This window comes from Caretta caretta, chromosome 1 (genome assembly GCF_965140235.1).
Source record: "Caretta caretta isolate rCarCar2 chromosome 1, rCarCar1.hap1, whole genome shotgun sequence".
Taxonomy (NCBI): Eukaryota; Metazoa; Chordata; order Testudines; family Cheloniidae; genus Caretta; species Caretta caretta.
The window spans coordinates 142501123-142520325 of NC_134206.1; the positions used below are offsets into that span (position 1 = coordinate 142501123).

Here is a 19203-nt window from a genome sequence, read left to right on the forward strand (position 1 = left end):
CTGAGCAAGTGCAGAATGGTGGTAGAATGTGCATTTGGACGTTTAAAGGCGCGCTGGCGCAGTTTACTGACTCGCTTAGACCTCAGCGAAACCAATATTCCCACTGTTATTACTGCTTGCTGTGTGCTCCACAATATCTGTGAGAGTAAGGGGGAGACGTTTATGGCGGGGTGGGAGGTTGAGGCAAATCGCCTAGCTGCTGGTTACGCGCAGCCAGACACCAGGGCGGTTAGAAGAGCACAGGAGGGCGCGGTACGCATCAGAGAAGCTTTGAAAACCAGTTTCATGACTGGCCAGGCTACGGTGTGAAAGTTCTGTTTGTTTCTCCTTGATGAACCCCCCCCCGCCCCTTGGTTCACTCTACTTCCCTGTAAGCTAACCACCCTCCCCTCCTCCCTTTAATTATTGCTTGCAGAGCCAATAAAGTCATTGCTGCTTCACAGTCATGCATTCGTTATTCATTCATCACACAAATAGGGGGATGACTACCAAGGTAGCCCAGGAGGGGTGGTGGAGGAGGGAAGGAAAATGCCACACAGCACTTTAAGCACAGCACTTTAAAAGTTTACAACTTTAAAATTTATTGAATGACAGCCTTCTTTTTTTTGGGCAATCCTCTGTGGTGGAGTGGCTGGTTGGCCGGAGGCCCCCCCACCGCGTTCTTGGGCGTCTGGGTGTGGAGGCTATGGAACTTGGGGAGGAGGGCGGTTGGTTACAGAGGGGCTGCAGTGGCAGTCTGTGCTCCAGCTGCCTTTGCTGCAGCTCAACCATACACTGGAGCATACTGGTTTGGTCCTGCAGCAGCCTCAGCATTGAATCCTGCCTCCTCTCATCACGCTGCCGCCACCTTTGAGCTTCAGCCCTGTCTTCAGCCCGCCACTTACTCTCTTCAGCCCGCCACTTACTCTCTTCAGCCCTCCACCTCTCCTCCCGGTCATTTTGTGCTTTCCTGCACTCTGACATTATTTGCCTCCACGCATTCGTCTGTGCTCTGTCAGTGTGGGAGGACAGCATGAGCTCGGAGAACATTTCATCGCGAGTGCGTTTTTTTTTCTTTCTAAGATTCACTAGCCTCTGGGAAGGAGAAGATCCTGTGATCATTGAAACACATGCAGCTGGTGGAGAAAAAAAAAGGGACAGCGGTATTTAAAAAGACACATTTTATAAAACAGTCGCTACACTCTTTCAGGGTAAACCTTGCTGTTAACATTACATACATAGCACATGTGCTTTCGTTACAAGGTCGCATTTTGCCTCCTCCCACCGCGTGAACGGATTTTGGTTGAATGCCAGCAAACATACACTGCAATGCTTTGTTCTACAGTGATTCCCGAGTACGTGTTACTGGCCTGGAGTGGTAAAGTGTCCTACCATGAAGGACGAAATAAGGCTGCCCTCCCCAGAAACCTTTTGCAAAGGCAGAACCGCAAATGCCAGGGCAAAGTAATCCTTTCACATGCTTGCTTTTAAACCATGTATAGCATTTTAAAAGGTACACTCACCAGAGGTCCCTTCTCCGCCTGCTGAGTCCAGGAGGCAGCCTTGGGTGGGTTCGGGGGGTACTGGCTCCAGGTCTAGGGTGAGAAACAGTTCCTGGCTGTCGGGAAAACCGGTTTCTCCGCTTGCTTGCTGTGAGCTATCTACAACCTCCTCCTCATCATCTTCTTCGTCCCCAAAACCTACTTCCGTATTGCCTCCATCTCCATTGAAGGAGTCAAACAACACGGCTGGGGTAGTGGTGGCTGAACCTCCTAAAATGGCATGCAGCTCATCATAGAAGCGGCATGTTTGGGGCTCTGACCCAGAGCGGCTGTTCGCCTCTCTGGTTTTCTGGTAGGCTTGCCTCAGCTCCTTCAGTTTCACGTGGCACTGCTTCGGGTCCCTGTTATGGCCTCTGTTCTTCAGGCCCTGGGAGATTTTCAGAAAGGTTTTGGCATTTCGAAAACTGGAACGGAGTTCTGATAGCACGGCTTCCTCTCCCCAAACAGCGATCAGATCCCGTACCTCCCGTTCGGTCCATGCTGGAGCTCTTTTGCGATTCTGGGACTCCATCATGGTCACCTGTGCTGATGAGCTCTGCATGGTCACCTGCAGCTTGCCACGCTGGCCAAACAGGAAATGAGATTCAAAAGTTCGCGGTTCTTTTCCTGTCTACCTGGCCAGTGCATCTGAGTTGAGAGTGCTGTCCAGAGCGGTCAGAATGGAGCACTCTGGGATAGCTCCCGGAGGCCAATACCATCGAATTGTGTCCACAGTACCCCAAATTCGAGCCGGCAACGTCGATTTAAGCGCTAATCCACTTGTCAGGGGTGGAGTAAGGAAATCGATTTTAAGAGCCCTTTAAGTCGAAATAAAGGGCTTCATTGTGTGGACGGGTGCAGGTTTAAATCGATTTAACGCTGCTAAATTCGACCTAAAGTCCTAGTGTAGACCAGGGCAAAGAAATGTCATCTGAAGAAGGTAAGTGACTTAACAAAGTGTCATGTGAATCATATATGATGTATCTTCCAGTTTTCCCCAACCTACACAAATGTTTAACATAAAGAAAAGAAAACAAAAGAAAAGAAAAGAAAAGAAAAGAAAAGAAAAGAAAAAAGAAAAATCATTTTCTCCTGAGTTCTTGGATAATTATGCCAACACATTTAATAACAGTGCAGGATTATATGCAAACAGTGTTTGCCATGCTTTAATATACTAATGGAATGGAAATCATAAAACATTATTAACTTAACTGATCTTTGTTGCAAATACATTTTTGAGTTGTCAAATGTGGTTCTCTTTCTTTCTTTCTCTCTTTCTTTCTCTGTTTTTTTCAAATTGAAGATCAGTGATTATTGTTACAATCTGTTCCACAAAGAAATAATTAGCCTTGTGTTAAGGAGAGTGGTCTCATTAGACGCTGCCAGGTGACCTTATTCTAATTCCTGAAGTTCTAACATCTTTAATAGTTGTGTTTGCATTATCAAGATTTTATATTAGGCTTTTACAAACCACATTGTCAATGTAACCCATACAAATCCTAGAACATAATAGCCTTGACCACATCTAATATCAGTTGCCTCATACTCTTTGTGCACAGCATTAAAATCTCACTTATCAAAAACCTCTTGATAAATTGAAATGTGGGGTTGTAGCACAAACAATTACGTTATTTCAATTCTGCTCTTAGGAAAATGTAGCCACCATATATAGCACAACTGACAACACGCGAAGAGTGTACTGATTAAAATACATACTCATTGAAAACAATGTGCTGATATGATAAATATCTTGTCTAAAGCACTCCAGTGATTCAATATCATTTTGAAAATAAATTAAAACCATTACACTGCAGCATCTGATTTAGTTCTTGGCAAATAAGTTTGGGGAAAAATAAGAACCAGGTGAATCTGACTCCATATTATGAACACAAACAAATCTGATTGTTTTTGAAAGGTCAAATACCCATTCACTGTATTACCAATGCCAGGACAAACTCCTTTTGCTGAATGCTGTTTCCAGCAGTTCTGCTGAGCTATGGTAGTCTCTATCTTCAGTTGTCCGACTAGGAGGGTTCATTGGGCTTTGTGGAAAGGAAATGCACTCAGGGGTCCCTTGATCCCCAGCAGCACATGCAACAGATTTGAATGGAGTCGTTGTCCAAAGTCTAGCAGGAGAGTTCAGACTAATTTCTGATGCTCCCTCCCACAAATGGCATATCAACTAAGAAAAAGAGCTAGTGGGACATGGTAAGTCTGTCTGGGTAGAGAAGCATGCTAGAGCTCAGAAGTCTGTTTGGAGAGAGAGAGTTGAAGTGAAGCGTGCCAAATGTGGTGGACTGGACGGAGTGAAAGATCAAGGAGACCTCAAAAAGTGTGAATAAGTTTAGCTAACAAGCACCCAACCTCTACAGGATTTATCTATAATGAATTCTGAACCTTCTGTGGCCCATCAGTCAATGAATTCAGACTGTATACGCTGCAGATGAAATAAAAGATCCAGATGATTTCAGCTTCAAGAACTTTCAATTTCCTAGTTTATCAATAACAGGAAACTGATCTACTTGTTGCAGTTCCCATTAGAAACATCCACAAATATATTTTTAAACCCCCTTCTGCAACTTCTGAAAAAAATCATACAAATAACAAGAATTAATTTTTTCCAGTATCAGGACTTGCATAATTCTATCAGTGTTCAATGATCTCTATCAAACCTTACTTTTACTGAATGTGCTAAAGGAACCTTTTTTTAAATCATCTGTGGTCCCCTGCAATTAAGTATTATAAATATACAAAAATAAATCAGTGAATGGAATCAGGGTGGAGACAGGACAATAGCGAAGTCCCACAGTATCTAACTCCTAAATGTTTTATTTCATAAAACAAACACAAATCTCTAGAGTTAAATAATCATTAATAACAATTCCTAGGAAATTATGCAGACTTTTTTTAAAACTAGACATAGTTTACGTCATGTGAGGGGATGGGCTGTGTACTGAAAGGCTGGCCGTATTTCCTGTCCAAAGATAACACAGAACCTGAATAAGAAGCTGCAAGTATTAAGCTGCTTCATTCAGCTACATCTGGCTGTGTTACACAGGGGATTACCTTTTGAAGTACAGCTCAATTCTGAAAAGCCAGCTCTCTTCAAGGAGCTGAAAGTGAGGTTTGAAAAGTGACTGTCATATGAAAACAACATTTGAAAACTGCAGATTTATACCACCTTTATTTGTTGAGTCTGTCAACTGATGGTCAGAGGCTACAGCAGATAGCCATTTGGCAAAGTCCCTGTACACTGGCTGGACTTGCTGCGTAGGGATTCAAGATATTACCACAGCAAGATTAGAACTAAGGCCTTGCCTTCACTAGAGGAAAAGGTGTGTTCTTTATCTGAGTTAGCTAATGCATGGTAATTAACATGAGGTAAAATCCTAATGAAGACAAGTTAGTTTGTAGGTTTCACATGAATTAGCAGGTGAAGGTAAAGCCTCACGTCTAACTTGCTGACTCATGAAAACTGCAGACTGTCTTGTCTTCACTAGAAATTCATCTCATGTTAGCTAGCTTGAGTTAAGAACACACCTTTTTTCCTAGAGAAGATGTACTCCAAAAGCTTCAAGGGTCAAAGTCAGTGGGTCTGTGTGACTATTTGGAAATCTGTTTGTACAATTTATGTATCCCACATGAGATTATGAAGTCTCTATAAATCTTGACCAACCAGCAAAGTTCATTTTGAGTGTGGCGGTTAGTTGCCTTCTCTGTGGTCTCTTCACCTTCATGTTGTGCTGAAATGCCAAGGTGTAGTGGAGCCGAGCTGACAACAGGGGGTGGTGAAATTGAGATGGTCCTCTACTAAAATACAAACCTCATAGACAATGGATTGGCTCCCAGCCAGAACTGATTTGTTAGGGGAGAAGTCACCTAACAACAAGGTTACCCGTTGGTAATGACCAGGAGGTCACATGACTGTCTGGAAGGTTATAAAAGGACAGGACCTGACTTCTTTGCTCTTTGGCCACTTTTTACCAGCTCAGGCTGAGAGGAGCTGCACGAGGTAGCCTGATGAAGCAGTGTGAAGCCTGCCTTCCTGAACACAGATGGACCCCAAGGCCGCTCAAGGGAAGGGTGAGCTAGAGGGAGGGGAAATGCATGTGTTTGTTATTTGTGAGATCTGTGTATTTCTCATGTGATTAAGAAGAGAGCGATAATGTGTTAGAATTCTTTGTGTGTTATATGGTACACCTACCATGTGGCCCTTTGAACCCAGGAGGCTCAGACTTCTGGGTCGAGTTCTGGGAGAGGATGTAGCTTAAGCTATAGGGAGAGTCTGATGAGTCAGCATTGGTAACAAGGACTGGGCAGAGAGACTGTGTAGTCTGAGCTCTCAGGACAGGTTGCTAGATAGAGCAAAGGGTCTCAACCTTTTTCTTTCTGAGGACCCCCCAACATGCTATAAAAACTCCACAGCCCACCTGTGCCACAACAATGGTTTTCTGCATATAAAAGTCAGGGCTGGCATGAAGGGATAGCAAGCAGGGCAATTGTCTGGGGCCCCATGCCACAGGGGCCCCCATGAAGCTAAGTTGCTCAGGCTTCTGCTTCAGCCCCAGGTGGCAAGGCTCAGAGCCCCAGGCTTCAGCCCTGTGCAGCAGGGCTTAGGCTTTCTGTCCTGGGCCCCAGCAAGTCTAACACTGGTCCTGCTCGCAACCCCTTGATTGAGAACCACTGAGACAGAGGATCTGTACTCCAAGAATATGATGAGGCACCATTTACAGTTGTTTTGAGGCCTATCTGTTAGCCTGTGTTTGATCCCTTTAAGGTGTGCCATGCAAACATAGACTTAAGAACCAATTTTACTGGGCTGTTTGAAAAGGTCAACAAAAAAGTGCCTACTATTTGTCTGTGGTATCCATACTATCTTTTGTAAGCAGATACCTGAAACTTAACAGAGAACTTTGACTCTATCTTTAAGTTAAGACCAGAATGGTTTTGCACTATGAATAACAGACACCTGAAATTCTACTTACAAAACTCAGGTTTCAGAGTAACAGCCGTGTTAGTCTGTATTCGCAAAAAGAAAAGGAGTACTTGTAGCACCTTAGAGACTAACCAATTTATTTGAGCATGAGCTTTCGTGAGCTACAGCTCACTTCATCAGATGTATACCGTGTTTCCTGACTTTTATATGTTTCCACGGTATACATCTGATGAAGTGAGCTGTAGCTCACGAAAGCTCATGCTCAAATAAATTGGTTAGTCTCTAAGGTGCTACAAGTGCTCCTTTTCTACTTACAAAACTGTGTCACATCTTCTCCTTAGTTTTACATAGCAACTTAAGCACTCTTTACATTTATTTTAAGAATTCAGTTTAAAACAGCATAACAATATTATATGCCTGGCTAACTCCTATGATCTGAACATCTTTCAGATAGAGTAAGTGAAATGGTGGATAGTCACCCTTTAATCATCTAAAATCAATCTCTCTATATACATCTCTGTAGTGTGCCAGTCACCGAAGTGATCATCTTGTGCCTTGATTTCCTTCCTCTCTCTGTTCTTGTTTCCTTTACTCACTTCCCCCTCCCCCACACTTCTCACTCAGCTCATCTGGCTATCTCTTCTGTCTCTTCCCCCATTCATGCCCAAACCTTCATTCATGCATTTCCCTATGCCTAAACTCCTCTTTCTGACCTGAGCCCTCATCCTACAAATACTTATGCATGGACTTTAAGTCCCACGGGACTACTCATGTGTTTAAAATGTTTGTTGGATCGGGTCCATAGTCTGCTGTGACTCTGCCCTCCCCTCATTAAGTCATTTCTCAAAGCTCACTTCTTCGAAAAATGTTTGGGAACTATAATCTTGCAAATATTAGCTCAAAACAATCCCAAAACTCCCTTTGCAGACCTCAAGGCTCATGCACTTACTCACCCAAGTGACCTCCTAATTGTATTGTCTTCATCCTAACCCGTAAATCCTTTCTGTGCCACTCCAGCTCAGTTTTGTCCTATCCTCCTGTTATTCCCATCTGAATTTATGTCTGATCCTGCAGTGAGCTCAAGTTGGGCAGACTTCAGCACTCATGCAGAACTCACGAGAGGATCAGGACTTTAGACAGTAAAGTACATCAAGGCAGGTCCTTATTTTTTTAAAGCCTCATGTGCATTTATGGTAATATATGAATAAGAAGTCTAGGCATTTCAATAATAGATCAAAGCTGAAATGAAAAATAATTAGAGATGTAGATAATTAATCTCAAGATAAATCTGTTTGTTATTTAGCAGCTAGTTGCTTGTGACACTGAGACTGATTGAATTTGATTTTATCTTTATTCATTTATTATGTTCTATTTTGTATTTATATGCCCAATTATTTTTGATTAGTGTTATTATGCTTTTGCCATAAATCTTTTTAACTTGACTAAGGTTTTACATGGATTTAAGTATTCCTGCATAATGATGGATATATGGGATTCTCCGGCATTCAGAGTCTTTCTGCTTTTCTATATGCCCCTGCACTCACCCACCCATAACACAGCACAGGCTTCTAAAGCTGTGACAGAATTGGAGTATGGGAGAATTCTGCAATTCTGCTCTGGGATAGCTAAAAGCTCGACTGACAACTGAGTATATTCAGACAGACTAGAAAGGGTACAGAGGTGCAGCTAGCCGTATATCTGTGACAAAAGCCACAATGAATGTACTCCAAAGAAACAGGAATTGGGAGAGCTTTAATTTCTGCTCACAGAAAAGTTCTGGGTCTGGTTCTGTTCAATATCTTGATCAATGATTTAGATAATGGCATAGTGAGTACACTTATAAAATTTGCGGACTATACCAATCTGGGACGGGGTGCAAGTGCTTTGGAGGATAGGATTAAAAATCAAAATGATCTGGACAAACTAGAGAAATGATCTGAAGTAAATAGGATAAAAATCAATAAGGACAAAATGGGAAATGACTGCCCAGGAAGGAGTACTGCAGAATGGGATCTGGAGGTCATAGTGGACCACAAGCTAAATATGAGTCAACAGTGTAACGCTGTTGCAAAAAAAGCAAACATCATTCTGGGATGTATTAGCAGGAGTGTTATAAGCAAGACACGAAAATAAATTCTTCCTCTCTACTCTGCACTGATTAAGCCGCAACTGGAGTATTGTGTCTAGTTCTGGGAGCCACATTTCAGGAAGGATGTGGACAAATTGGAGAGAGTCCAGAGAAGAGCAAGAAAAATGATTAAAGGTATAGAAAACATGACCTATGAGGGAAGATTGAACAAATTGGGTTTCTTTAGTCTGGAGAAGAGAAGACTGAGAGGGACATGGTAACAGTTTTCAAGTATGTAAAAGGTTGTTACAAGGAGGGAGAAATTTGTTTTTCTTAACCTCTGAGGATAGGAAAAGGAGCAATGGGCTTAAATTGCAGCAAGGGAGGTTTAGGTTGGACATTAGGAAAATCTTCCTGTCAGGGTGATTAAGCACTGGAGTAAATTGCCTCAGGAGGTTGTGGAATCAACATCACTGGAGATTTTTAAGAACAGGTTAGACAAACCCCTGTCAGGAATGGTCTAGAACAGTGGTGGGCAACCTGCAGCCCACAGGGCACACGCAGCCCATGGCATAATCCACTGGCGGACCGCCAGACCGTTTGCTTACATTTGCACAGCCGCCTGCAGTTCCCCGTGGCTGTAGTTTGCCATTCCAGGCTAATGGGAGCTGCGGGAAGCCCATCACAGGTCTAGATAATACTAGATACTACTATAGTAGACAGTCTACTATAGTAGTATACTATACTATACTAGTACAGTAGATAGAAGATACTAATACTAGATAATACTTAGTCCTCCCATGAGTGCACGGGACTGGACTAGATGACCTCTCAAGGTCCCTTCCAGTCCTATGATTCTATGTTATCTCTAATATAGAATATATAACTTGAGGGTGGGGGTTAAGTCTAACTTTCTAAAAAATTAGTAGTTTTAAAAGGAAACATTAATGGTTTAGTTATGTGTATCCATATAATGAGTATTTATATAACTATGAAATGGATTGACTGTCTTCACTACTGGTAACGCATGATGCTTCTCATACATCAAGATTGCTCCTCAAAAATATATTTCTAAATTCAAAAAAGGTACCCTGTAAATAAAGATTTTTGTCTCTACAACTTCTTGCTCTTCCTTAGAAACCTCATATTTCTTATACACTGTTTGGGAACAGTGATTACGTTGTGAATTTAACTTGTCTTAGTACTAATCTACATACATGCAGTTTTTAAACAGAACCATCTCGAAATGACTGTGGATCAGAACAATAGCTGTGTGAATAATTTGTAACAAATAACTAACTTCACAAATTCAGCCTGTTTTTCTGCTCATGGAATACTGTGAGCAGGTAAAATATTCCTCAAATACACTATTGTAACTTATTTGACAAATACGATTTTGGATGCTTTATTCTACATTTTGAGTAGTTGAAATTCAAGCTGTATTGCTTAACTGTGTGTGTCAGATGGGAAATGGAAGCAATATCATATTACCTAATGCTAATTTCCAAGACAATACTTACCTGTGTATTAAAGATTCACTTTCCACAAGTATGTGCCTCTGACTTTGATATAAGCCTTCTGTGGACATTTCTGGCAGTGAAACTCAAGTGCTCAAATCTTCACAGAAAGCAAACCCATATGGGGTGCAGACTGGCTGAAGCAAAATATATTTTAAAATTCAAGTAAATACTTGTGTAAACATTTCTGTGGTCTTTGCCCAGCTCTCTTCAGAGCATGTTTTTCCTGTAGCTTATAGATTTTGTTTTAATCTTCATATAGAAGTTAACATCATCATTTCTATATGACCTTGTGCAAAACATTCAACACTGTGTCCAAGTTTCCCTATCTGTACAATCTGAATAGCACTCTGCTTCTCTGCCTCACAGGATGTTCTGAGGCAAATTAATATTTTTAAAATTCTTTGGGATCCTTTGGCCAAAAGTACAATAAGTACAAAGAGCTATCATTCAGAAACTTACACAATTTAACAATTTATCCACAATTTATGGATCATATGCTTTACATTTTGACACTTGATAATCATATTTTAGCCACACATGCTGAGACATTATCCACTAAGTTTAACAATACTGAAATAGTAATTGTCATAGTTCTGAGCAACTTACACCTGTATTTCCCCTCCGGGGCTCACCCAGGGCAGCCACTTTTAGGATTCTGGCTCCTCAGCCAGCACCTCTCTTGGGTGGAGTCCTGTGTCTCTCTCCCACCTGACTGAGCTTTTTCCAGGCTGCATAGTTCCCTGCTTACACTGTGTTATTCCCAGCAAGCCAGACTGGCTAACCAGGCCAGCACCCATACTTTGCTTATTCTTCAAAGGCAATGAACAATATAATTGCCAACGGTTATAAGTTACCACAGAGCTCCTTCTAAGCAAGCACATTTATTCTTAAGGTGAAAGCATTACAGAGAAAACATAATAAACACAATAAAAGAATTACACACAGATGCTACTAAGCTTGCCAGAGACCATCCCACCTCCAACAAAGGCTCTGGTAGGTGAACAGCCATTCAGAGGGGTTTTCTGTGGTTACAAATTCATAACAAGAACAACTATGCACAGTTCATTCTTTCCTATATAAAGTTTGGGCCTTTGTGTCCTCAAGTAACAAGTGATCGGCAGACACTGGCTCCCTCCTCATGGCACAGCTGCAGCAGGTTGTGTCTGGAGGTGGGAATTTGCATTCACCTTCCTTCAGATATTTCCTAGGAAATCTGCTTAACTTTATCCCAACAATTCCTTCTTGTCTGGCAAATTGTTTAAAATAGTCCTTTGATATTCTCAGCACTTCCCACAATAACATATAAATTTTACATTTAATACAATGTAATCCAAAGCTACTTAAACTTAATTCAAAAAGGTTTCTCAAGAATATTGCAGGAAATTGACCCATATGTCACAGTGATGATAAACAGCAGAGCCTATTTTCATGCTCTCTGGTGATTCACATATGGCCTTGAAACTTTGCGGAGGAATTGGTGGGAGGATTTTCAATGGCCAGATGACTATACTTCTGAATATACTACATGTTATTTTTTCAACCTAAGGTTAGCTGGTATTTGCTCCATTTTTGCAAGATCTGCCTATTTCAGAAGGTAGCATATGAATGTTTGCATTTTCATATTGCTGCTTTGGTATACAGACTTTGCCATAGTTATCCATGCCTTTACATTCAGCTTGTATTACTGCTGTGTGCTGCACATGGGGGATACCCTTGAAGGCCACTTGGAAAACTCAGCTAGTGCAAGATGTGGCTGTTGCCTACTTAGGGCCTGATTCTGCAACTCTCACACAAACTGTGTAGTACCTACTTACATAGGTAGCCTTATTGAAATGCTCTTATTCCATCTTAATCTTTAATCTTGACCATCTAATATAAAACCAATGGGACTACACACATCAATGCAACTTCATGCCTAGGGCTCCTAGGTGCTATGGTAATATAAATAAAAATAATTAAGCACATGCATAAATGCTTTGCTGAATAGGAATGGATTTAAACATGTGCTCAAGTACTTCCTTAAACTGAGGCACAGTACCTTGTCTGTACAGTGCTGTCTATAAAAATGTTTCTAATCTCTGCAGTGTGTTTTACATTGATTTATTTATTTACTGCATATTACACAATAGATTTTTGCAAGGGTTCTGACCAAACATTTTACAGAAGCCAGCATGCAAACCCCTGCATCCTCTGCAAGTCTGCAAACACAAACTGAGGGTATGTCTATCCTATCTATCTTAAGTGGTAAATCCTTTAATTCTGGCATAAAAATAATAACATATAAAATGAAACCACTTGCTTCCATAACAACCATTCTTGAACAGTCTCATATTTTATGATAATAAAGGGCTCATTCATGCATTCCTGTCACATTCAAAATACTCAGTCATTGTAATAAGAGGACAATCAGGTTCAGTATTCAATTTACTCAAAAATATGTCCTCTGCATTGTGGGAGGCTCCCTCTTCTGCAGAAGCCAGCAATTTTGTGTGTTTTGTCTGTATTAGGACTTCTGTCTGTAAGATGTACAAAGTATATTTTAGGAACATTCTTTCTGATTTGCACTGCTGGAGTTCTATGCCAGTTTCACAAATGGTATTTTATGCAGTTTACAGAGAGAGCAGGAAACAAAACTATAGTAATGTTCACAGACGCCTTTTATAGACCCAATCTTGCAAACACATAATAGCAGGCACAGATCTTATTTACTGTGACTGAGTTCAGTGAGACTACTCATGTGAGTAAAATTATTCACATGCATAACTGTTTTCAGGAGATGATCCTATACATTTTAAGATATTCCCAGAGACTAGCCTGGGAGTACATAGTTTAGGTTTACACTAGATGCATTTTCGTACATGAAGCTAGTAGAATTTTCCTTTTTATCTTTAAATTAGGGCTGTGATTAATTGCAGGGGACTCATACAATTAACAAAAAAAAATAATAGCAATTAAAAAAATTAATCGCGATTAATCGCGATTACTCGCAGTTTTAATCGCATTGTTAATAGAATCCCAATTGAAATGTATTAAATATTTTTGTATGTTTTTCTACATTTTCAAATATATTGACTTCAATTACAACACAGAATACAACGTGTCCAGTGCTTACTTTATATTATTATTTTTATTACAAATATTTGCACTGTAAAAAGATAAAAGAAATAGTATTTCAATTCACCTCATACAAGTACTGTAGTGCAATCTCTTTATTGTGAAAGTGTAACTTACAAATGTAGATTTTTTTTGTTACATAACTGCATTCAAAATCAAAACACTGTAAAACTTTAGAGCCTACAGGTCCACTCAGTCCTACTTCTTGTTCAGACAATCGCTAAGACAAACAAGTTCGTTTATAATTACAGGAGATAATGCTGCCCGCTTCTTATTTACAATGTCACCTGGAAGTGAGAACAGGCATTCTCATGGCACTTTTGTAGCCAGCACTGCAAGGTATTTATGTGACAGATATGCTAAACATTCATATGCCCCTTCATGCTTTGGCCACCATTCCAAAAGACATGCTTCTATGTTGATGACACTTGTTAAGAAAAATAATGCGTTATTAAATTTGTGACTGAACTCCTTGGGGGAGAATTGTATGCCTCCTGCTTTGTTTTACCCACATTCTGCCATATATTTCATGGTATTGCAGTCTCGGATGATGACCCAGCACGTAGTGTTCATTTTAAGAACCCTTTCACGGCAGATTTGACAAAACACAAAGAAGGTACCAATGTGAGATTTCTAAGGATAGATACAGCACTCAACGCAAGGTTTAACAATCTGAAGTGTATTCCAAAATCTGAGAGGTACGAGGTGTGGAGCATGCTTTCAGATGTCTTAAAAGAGCAACACTCCGATGCGGAAACTACAGAACCTGAACCACCAAAAAAGAAAATCAACCTTCTGCTTGTGGCATCTGACTCAGATGATGAAAATGAACATGCATCGGTCCGTTCTGCTTTGGATCATTATCAAGCAAAATCAATCATCAGCATGGATGCATGTCCTCTGGAATGGTGGTTGAAGCATTTAAGGGACATATGAATCTTTAGCACATCTGGCACATAAATATCTTGCAACGCCAGCTACAACAGTGCCACATGAACTCCTGTTCTCACTTTCAGGTGACATTGTAAACAAGAAGCAGGCAGCATTATCTCCTGCAAATTGTAACCAAACTTATTTGTCTGAGCGATTGACTGAACAAGAAGTAGGACTGAGTGGACTTGTAGGCTCTAAAGTTTTACACTGTTTTATTTTTGAATGCAGTTTTTTTGTATGTAATTCTATATTTGTAAGTTCATTTTCATGATAAAGAGATTGCTGTACGGTACTTGTAATGGGGGAATTGAAGAATAAGATTTCTTTTGGTTTTTTACAGTACAAATATTTGTAATAAAAAATAAGTATAAAGTGAGCACTGTACGTTTTGTATTCTGTGTTGTAACTGAAATAAATATATTTGAAAATGCAGAAAACATCCACAAATACTTAAATAAATGGTATTCTATTATTGTTTAATTGCACGATTAATCGTGATTAATTTTTTTAATCGCTTGACAGCCCTACTTTCAATGTGTGTGTAATTAATATAACTACAGCTGCATCATTGCTCTGTGTAGCTAGTCTTCAAATGAGCACACAAGAACTGAACAGACTGAGCTACAGAATAGCCATAGCCACCCCTTGTAGAATTATTTTTGTGTTGACTCCAGCACTTCTGTAACAGGCTTTCTGCAGAAATTAATGAAAAAAATGATAAAAGGGCTGAATTTTGGAAGTATTAACACTTTTTCAGAAATATCAATACAAAAGAAAAGTAAGCACAATTGTTATTTTTCCCAAAGGGAATCTAATAAAAAAACATTAGTTCATGTAGGTAGGATTGTAAATCTTTCACTTCTATGGGCTTTCTAAAATCAATTCTGACCTTCCTACAAGTTTCAATAAAATTGCACTTCTTCAGCAGGATACAAAGTGGTGTATTTGAATAGTAGTGCATAGAAGTCAAGAAAACTGGGGGAGGAGAGGTGAAATGTGTTAATTTTTATAACTAGGGAGTACAGAAGAGTTAATGAGGAAATACCCAAATGATTTGGACACGTTATTTGTGCTGCAAGTTTTTTTCTTTAATACTGCATTTTAAAAGCTCAGTTATTTATATTCTTATTTATGCCAAAATACTATGCCAGCACTGGGAAAAAATTACTCAAATATCTTCTATGAGTCCCTAAATCAGTCCTGGCATTATTCTAGGACTGAATTCTGCTACTACTTGATATGAAATCAGACTAAATGAAAACACTCCAACATTCTGGCATCTGATTTCTATTCTAATGCTGCAAGTAGCTTTTGGAAGTTGTGATAGTTTCTTTAAGATGGGGACCTCACCCCAAGGATTTATGTTTTTGTGATCTCCTCCTATATGCATGCTCGTCTCCAATCCATGGAGATCGTTAAAACACAGTAAGATCCTATCCACAATATGAGCCCCCAGTTCTGTGTTCAGATCTGCTCTGATGGATCCCTAGAGCTGTGCAAAGCCTCAGTGATTGCTGTAGGGCTCCACATGGCCTGAGGGCTCTGCCTGTACAAATCTGCAGACTTGAGGACAAAAGTGGAATCTTTGCTGAACTCTAGCACAATACAACTGTGACCCTGTCAACACTTGGGGCAGTGTGTGGGTAGGTGTTACTACATACCCGAGTGAAAGGCAAGTTGAGTCCACACTATGGTGTGTAGCTACATATTACACTAAAAGACTCTGTCAAGAGGGCGGCAGTGGGGAAAGGCTTTGGCAGCTCCCAAGTACCACAGTTTTTCACTGTGGCAGGGAAAAGCTCCCTTCCAGAGCCTTTCCCCACTACAGCGAAAGGCTCGAGCAACTGGAGCCTTTCCCTGATGCCAAAGTCTTTCCCTATGTACTCTACTTGCCTAAGCAGTGCATCACTGTCTACGCTGCTATTTATACACATGCTGGGGGAGTGTGCAGTGTATGCACTTTACACCCTACCTTAAGTGCAGGCAGGCATACCCTATGTTGTAAGTAGGGTCTCAGACAGAATTGAATTTGTACTGCAGAGAGGACCTCTCTTCCCACTCACGAAGGCAGCATTGTAACAGTGCACACTGGAAAGCTTTTCTTTACACTAGTGCTTCTCAAGCTATCTGATGAAGTGAGCTGTAGCTCACGAAAGCTCATGCTCAAATAAATTGGTTATTCTCTAAGGTGCTACAAGTACTCCTTTTCTTCAAGCTATCTGATGTATGTGAGGGACCGGCAATTTTTTTTTTCCAATGTGCACGAAGACTGGCAGCTGATGGCTCGCGGACCAGCACCGGTCCACAGACCACCACTTTGGGTAGCACTGCTTTACACCACCTAGTGTCAGAAACTTAATTTCCTTTTAAATGAAAGGGTAAGTTGGGCAGCAAGGAGAGGGCCGAGGGGGCAGGTGCTGGGCTATGACACCTGGGCTCAGGCTAGGGTTTGAAATTCTGAGTGCTCAGAAACAGATTCAAAGAGGGACTGGGTTAACACAACCCAGGCAGTTAAAGCAGGGCCCTGGCCGTTGGGCCAAGCACCTCTGCTGCATGGCACTATTGTAGTCAGCTATGGTGCTCCCTGGGCATAGCCTGGGGCCCTGCCCTCCTCCTCTCTGTGGTGTAGGGTGCAGGAGGGAGGCATGTGGCTGGATTCTTCCCCCACCACCATGCCAGAGGGGGCTGCATGGGACAGGGGCGCACAGCATGTGAGGATCAATGACACCGGGCAGCAAGGTCATCGCAGGCTCCTCCTTCACTGAGCGCCTCCCGCACCGCCCGCGCAGCTGGAACCCCACGCACCGCCCAAGCTGAGCCATTACTACAAAAGAAGCCTGTGGGGGGGGGGGAAGGGAAAAAAACACTTCACTGCGCCTGCGCACAATCCACAGGCGCTCTTCTCACAGCACCCTCCCCAGTGTTCGCGGGGTCATCTCAGGGACCTCAGCGCGCCTGCGCAAACAAAGCCCGCACCCCGCTGAAGGCAGCGGCAAGCGCATGCGGACCAGCGACCATTCGCCGCGGTGGCGTGTCATGGGGAGGGGGAGATAAGGGAGGTTAGATACATCATGACGTAATCCAACCGCCTCCGTACCGCTTGTGCCGTTTCTCCCCCGTGTCTCCTGCCCGGAAGTGTCCGACCAGAAAATGGGGCTGCCGCAGGACGGTTCCGATGCACTTTTCGTTCCGGGGGCATCTCTGTGCGCGGGAACCCCCACGGCCGCCGCCTCGTCCTCCTCCTGGGTGCCGCAATGATCCCGATCCCGGTGGTGGTGTGCGTGCTGGGGGGCTGGTCCGTCATTTACCTGGCGGACACGCTGCTGAGGGTGAGGTCGCCGGGGCAGCGGGCCGAAGGGACGGGGAGCGCGGGACCCCCGGCTGCATCCCGGGGGAGGGGTCGCTGCGGGCCGGCGGCCCCAGCAGCAGCGAGGGGCGGGCCTGGCTGGGCGCCCCCGCACCCCCGAGTCTGTCGGGGGCGCCTCGCACCCCGGGCCCGGCCCAGGCTTGCAGCGTCCCGAGGCCGCCCTGTGTATCGGCCTTAGTGTCTTGTCTGTGAATGGTTTCAGCCCTGTTAGTCTGTATCCGCAAAAAGAAAGGGGGACTTAGAGACTAACCCATGTATTTGAGCCTAAGCTTTCGTCATCACAGACATAAGCAGTAAAACAAAACTGCGTAACCCACTTGTGAATGAAATAGTCCTAATGTACTCTTCAGGGAGCGTGAGGAGGCTCCTTTTTATCCCCTCCAGGCATTTGAAAATGGCAGTGGAGGCGGTGGGAGAGGTTGAAAGGAAAAGGGACAGGGGCAGGGATGTGTGGTGGGTCAAATTGCTGCATTAAGGATGTGTTTTGCAGCTGTGTCAAGGGACCCTAGAGCAGTGGGTCTCCACCAGGGGTCTGGGCCCCCCTGGGTGGCTGCAAGCAGGTTTCAGGGGGTCTGCGGGTCAGGGCCAGCATTAGATTCGCTGGGGCCCAGGGCAGAAAGTCAAAGCCCTGCCACATGGGGTTGAAGCCCAGGTCCCTGAGTCCCACCACCCGGCGCTGAAGCCTGAGCAATGTAGCTTTGCAGGGGACCATGTGGCATGGGGCCCTGGACAGTTGCCCTGCTTGCTACCCCCTAATGCCGGCCCTGGCTTTTATATGCAAAAAACCAGTTATTGTGACACAGATGGGCCATGGAGTTTTTATAGCATGTTGGGGGGACCTCAGAAAGAAAAAGGTTGAGAACCCTGCCATAGAGCTTATGGATTAGTGCCTCTTTTTGCATTTTTATAAATCTGAATAAATAAATACAGTGGTCTGTATAGAGATCATGCAAAGTACTATCCTCCGCAGAGGAAGTATCATATCTTCATAACTAGCAAAACTTGGCTCAGTAAATTTTAATGTTGATGCTAATTGTTTGTTTTGTTGCTTGTCCTTTGAAAGTAGATCCAAGTTGTTAAATACTTGTGCAAAAAAAAATAAGTGTAACAAACCTGAGAACAGTGATTGTCAATATCAAATGTAGTGCTCTCTCCACGCTGTCCTTATTTTTCAGAGCAAAGGTCCTAATTCTCCAATCTTAATCACTCACGCCAGCCATGGTGAAACCTAGTTTATTTCAATAAGGCAAACAGATTTAGTTGTAGGCTAGGTGTAAAAATATTTTTAGAAATTATATAGGAACAAACTCTTAAACATATTTTCTCTTAATATTTAGAAGATGAGCAAACAGGAGTAATAAGCACCTCCCCCTGCTGCTTGCCTTGATAAAAAAAACAAATAAGGCTCAGCGAATAATGAAAGCAATATTTGCAAAGCATTTTATAGAAAAATATTGTGATATTATGATTTAATAATTAAGCTGACAAAAAGTCCAATAACCTATTTGTAAAAAAAATGAGTAATTTTAAAAAATGTGTCAATATTTGTTCTAGATCTGCTCAAATACAATTTGAACAACAGACTTGAGCTAGGCACTCCATTAATTAGGAGTGGTTGAATACACGGGGGGAAAAAAATCCAAAATCTGAGCTACGATCTTTCTTTCTTAGGTAATCAAAAAAAGACCAGCCATCAGGCTGTCTTCTGATTTTAGCTGTTCAGATGCTGTTTTGACAAACAATTT

At 42.2% G+C, this 19203-nt stretch overlaps 2 protein-coding genes across 2 annotated transcripts in view; one reads left to right on the plus strand and one right to left on the minus strand.

Annotated features, from left to right (window-relative positions):
* Positions 1-504: 504 nt before the first annotated feature.
* LOC125642126 (uncharacterized) lies at positions 505-17273 on the minus strand. Its single transcript, XM_048862927.2, has 3 exons — positions 17189-17273; positions 1503-2522; positions 505-1115 (listed from the first exon to the last, which is right to left on the minus strand). The coding sequence occupies exons 2-3, from the start codon at positions 2080-2082 to the stop codon at positions 574-576; spliced, it is 1122 nt and encodes a 373-aa protein (XP_048718884.2). The 5' UTR covers positions 2083-2522; positions 17189-17273; the 3' UTR covers positions 505-573.
* The window catches only part of MBTPS2 (membrane bound transcription factor peptidase, site 2), a 48752-nt gene continuing 46798 nt past the window's right edge, over positions 17250-19203 (plus strand). Inside the window, exon 1 of the mRNA XM_048862903.2 lies at positions 17250-17420. Coding sequence (XP_048718860.1) covers positions 17346-17420 — 75 coding nt within the window. The 5' untranslated portion in view covers positions 17250-17345. The remainder of the gene's footprint in view (positions 17421-19203) is intronic.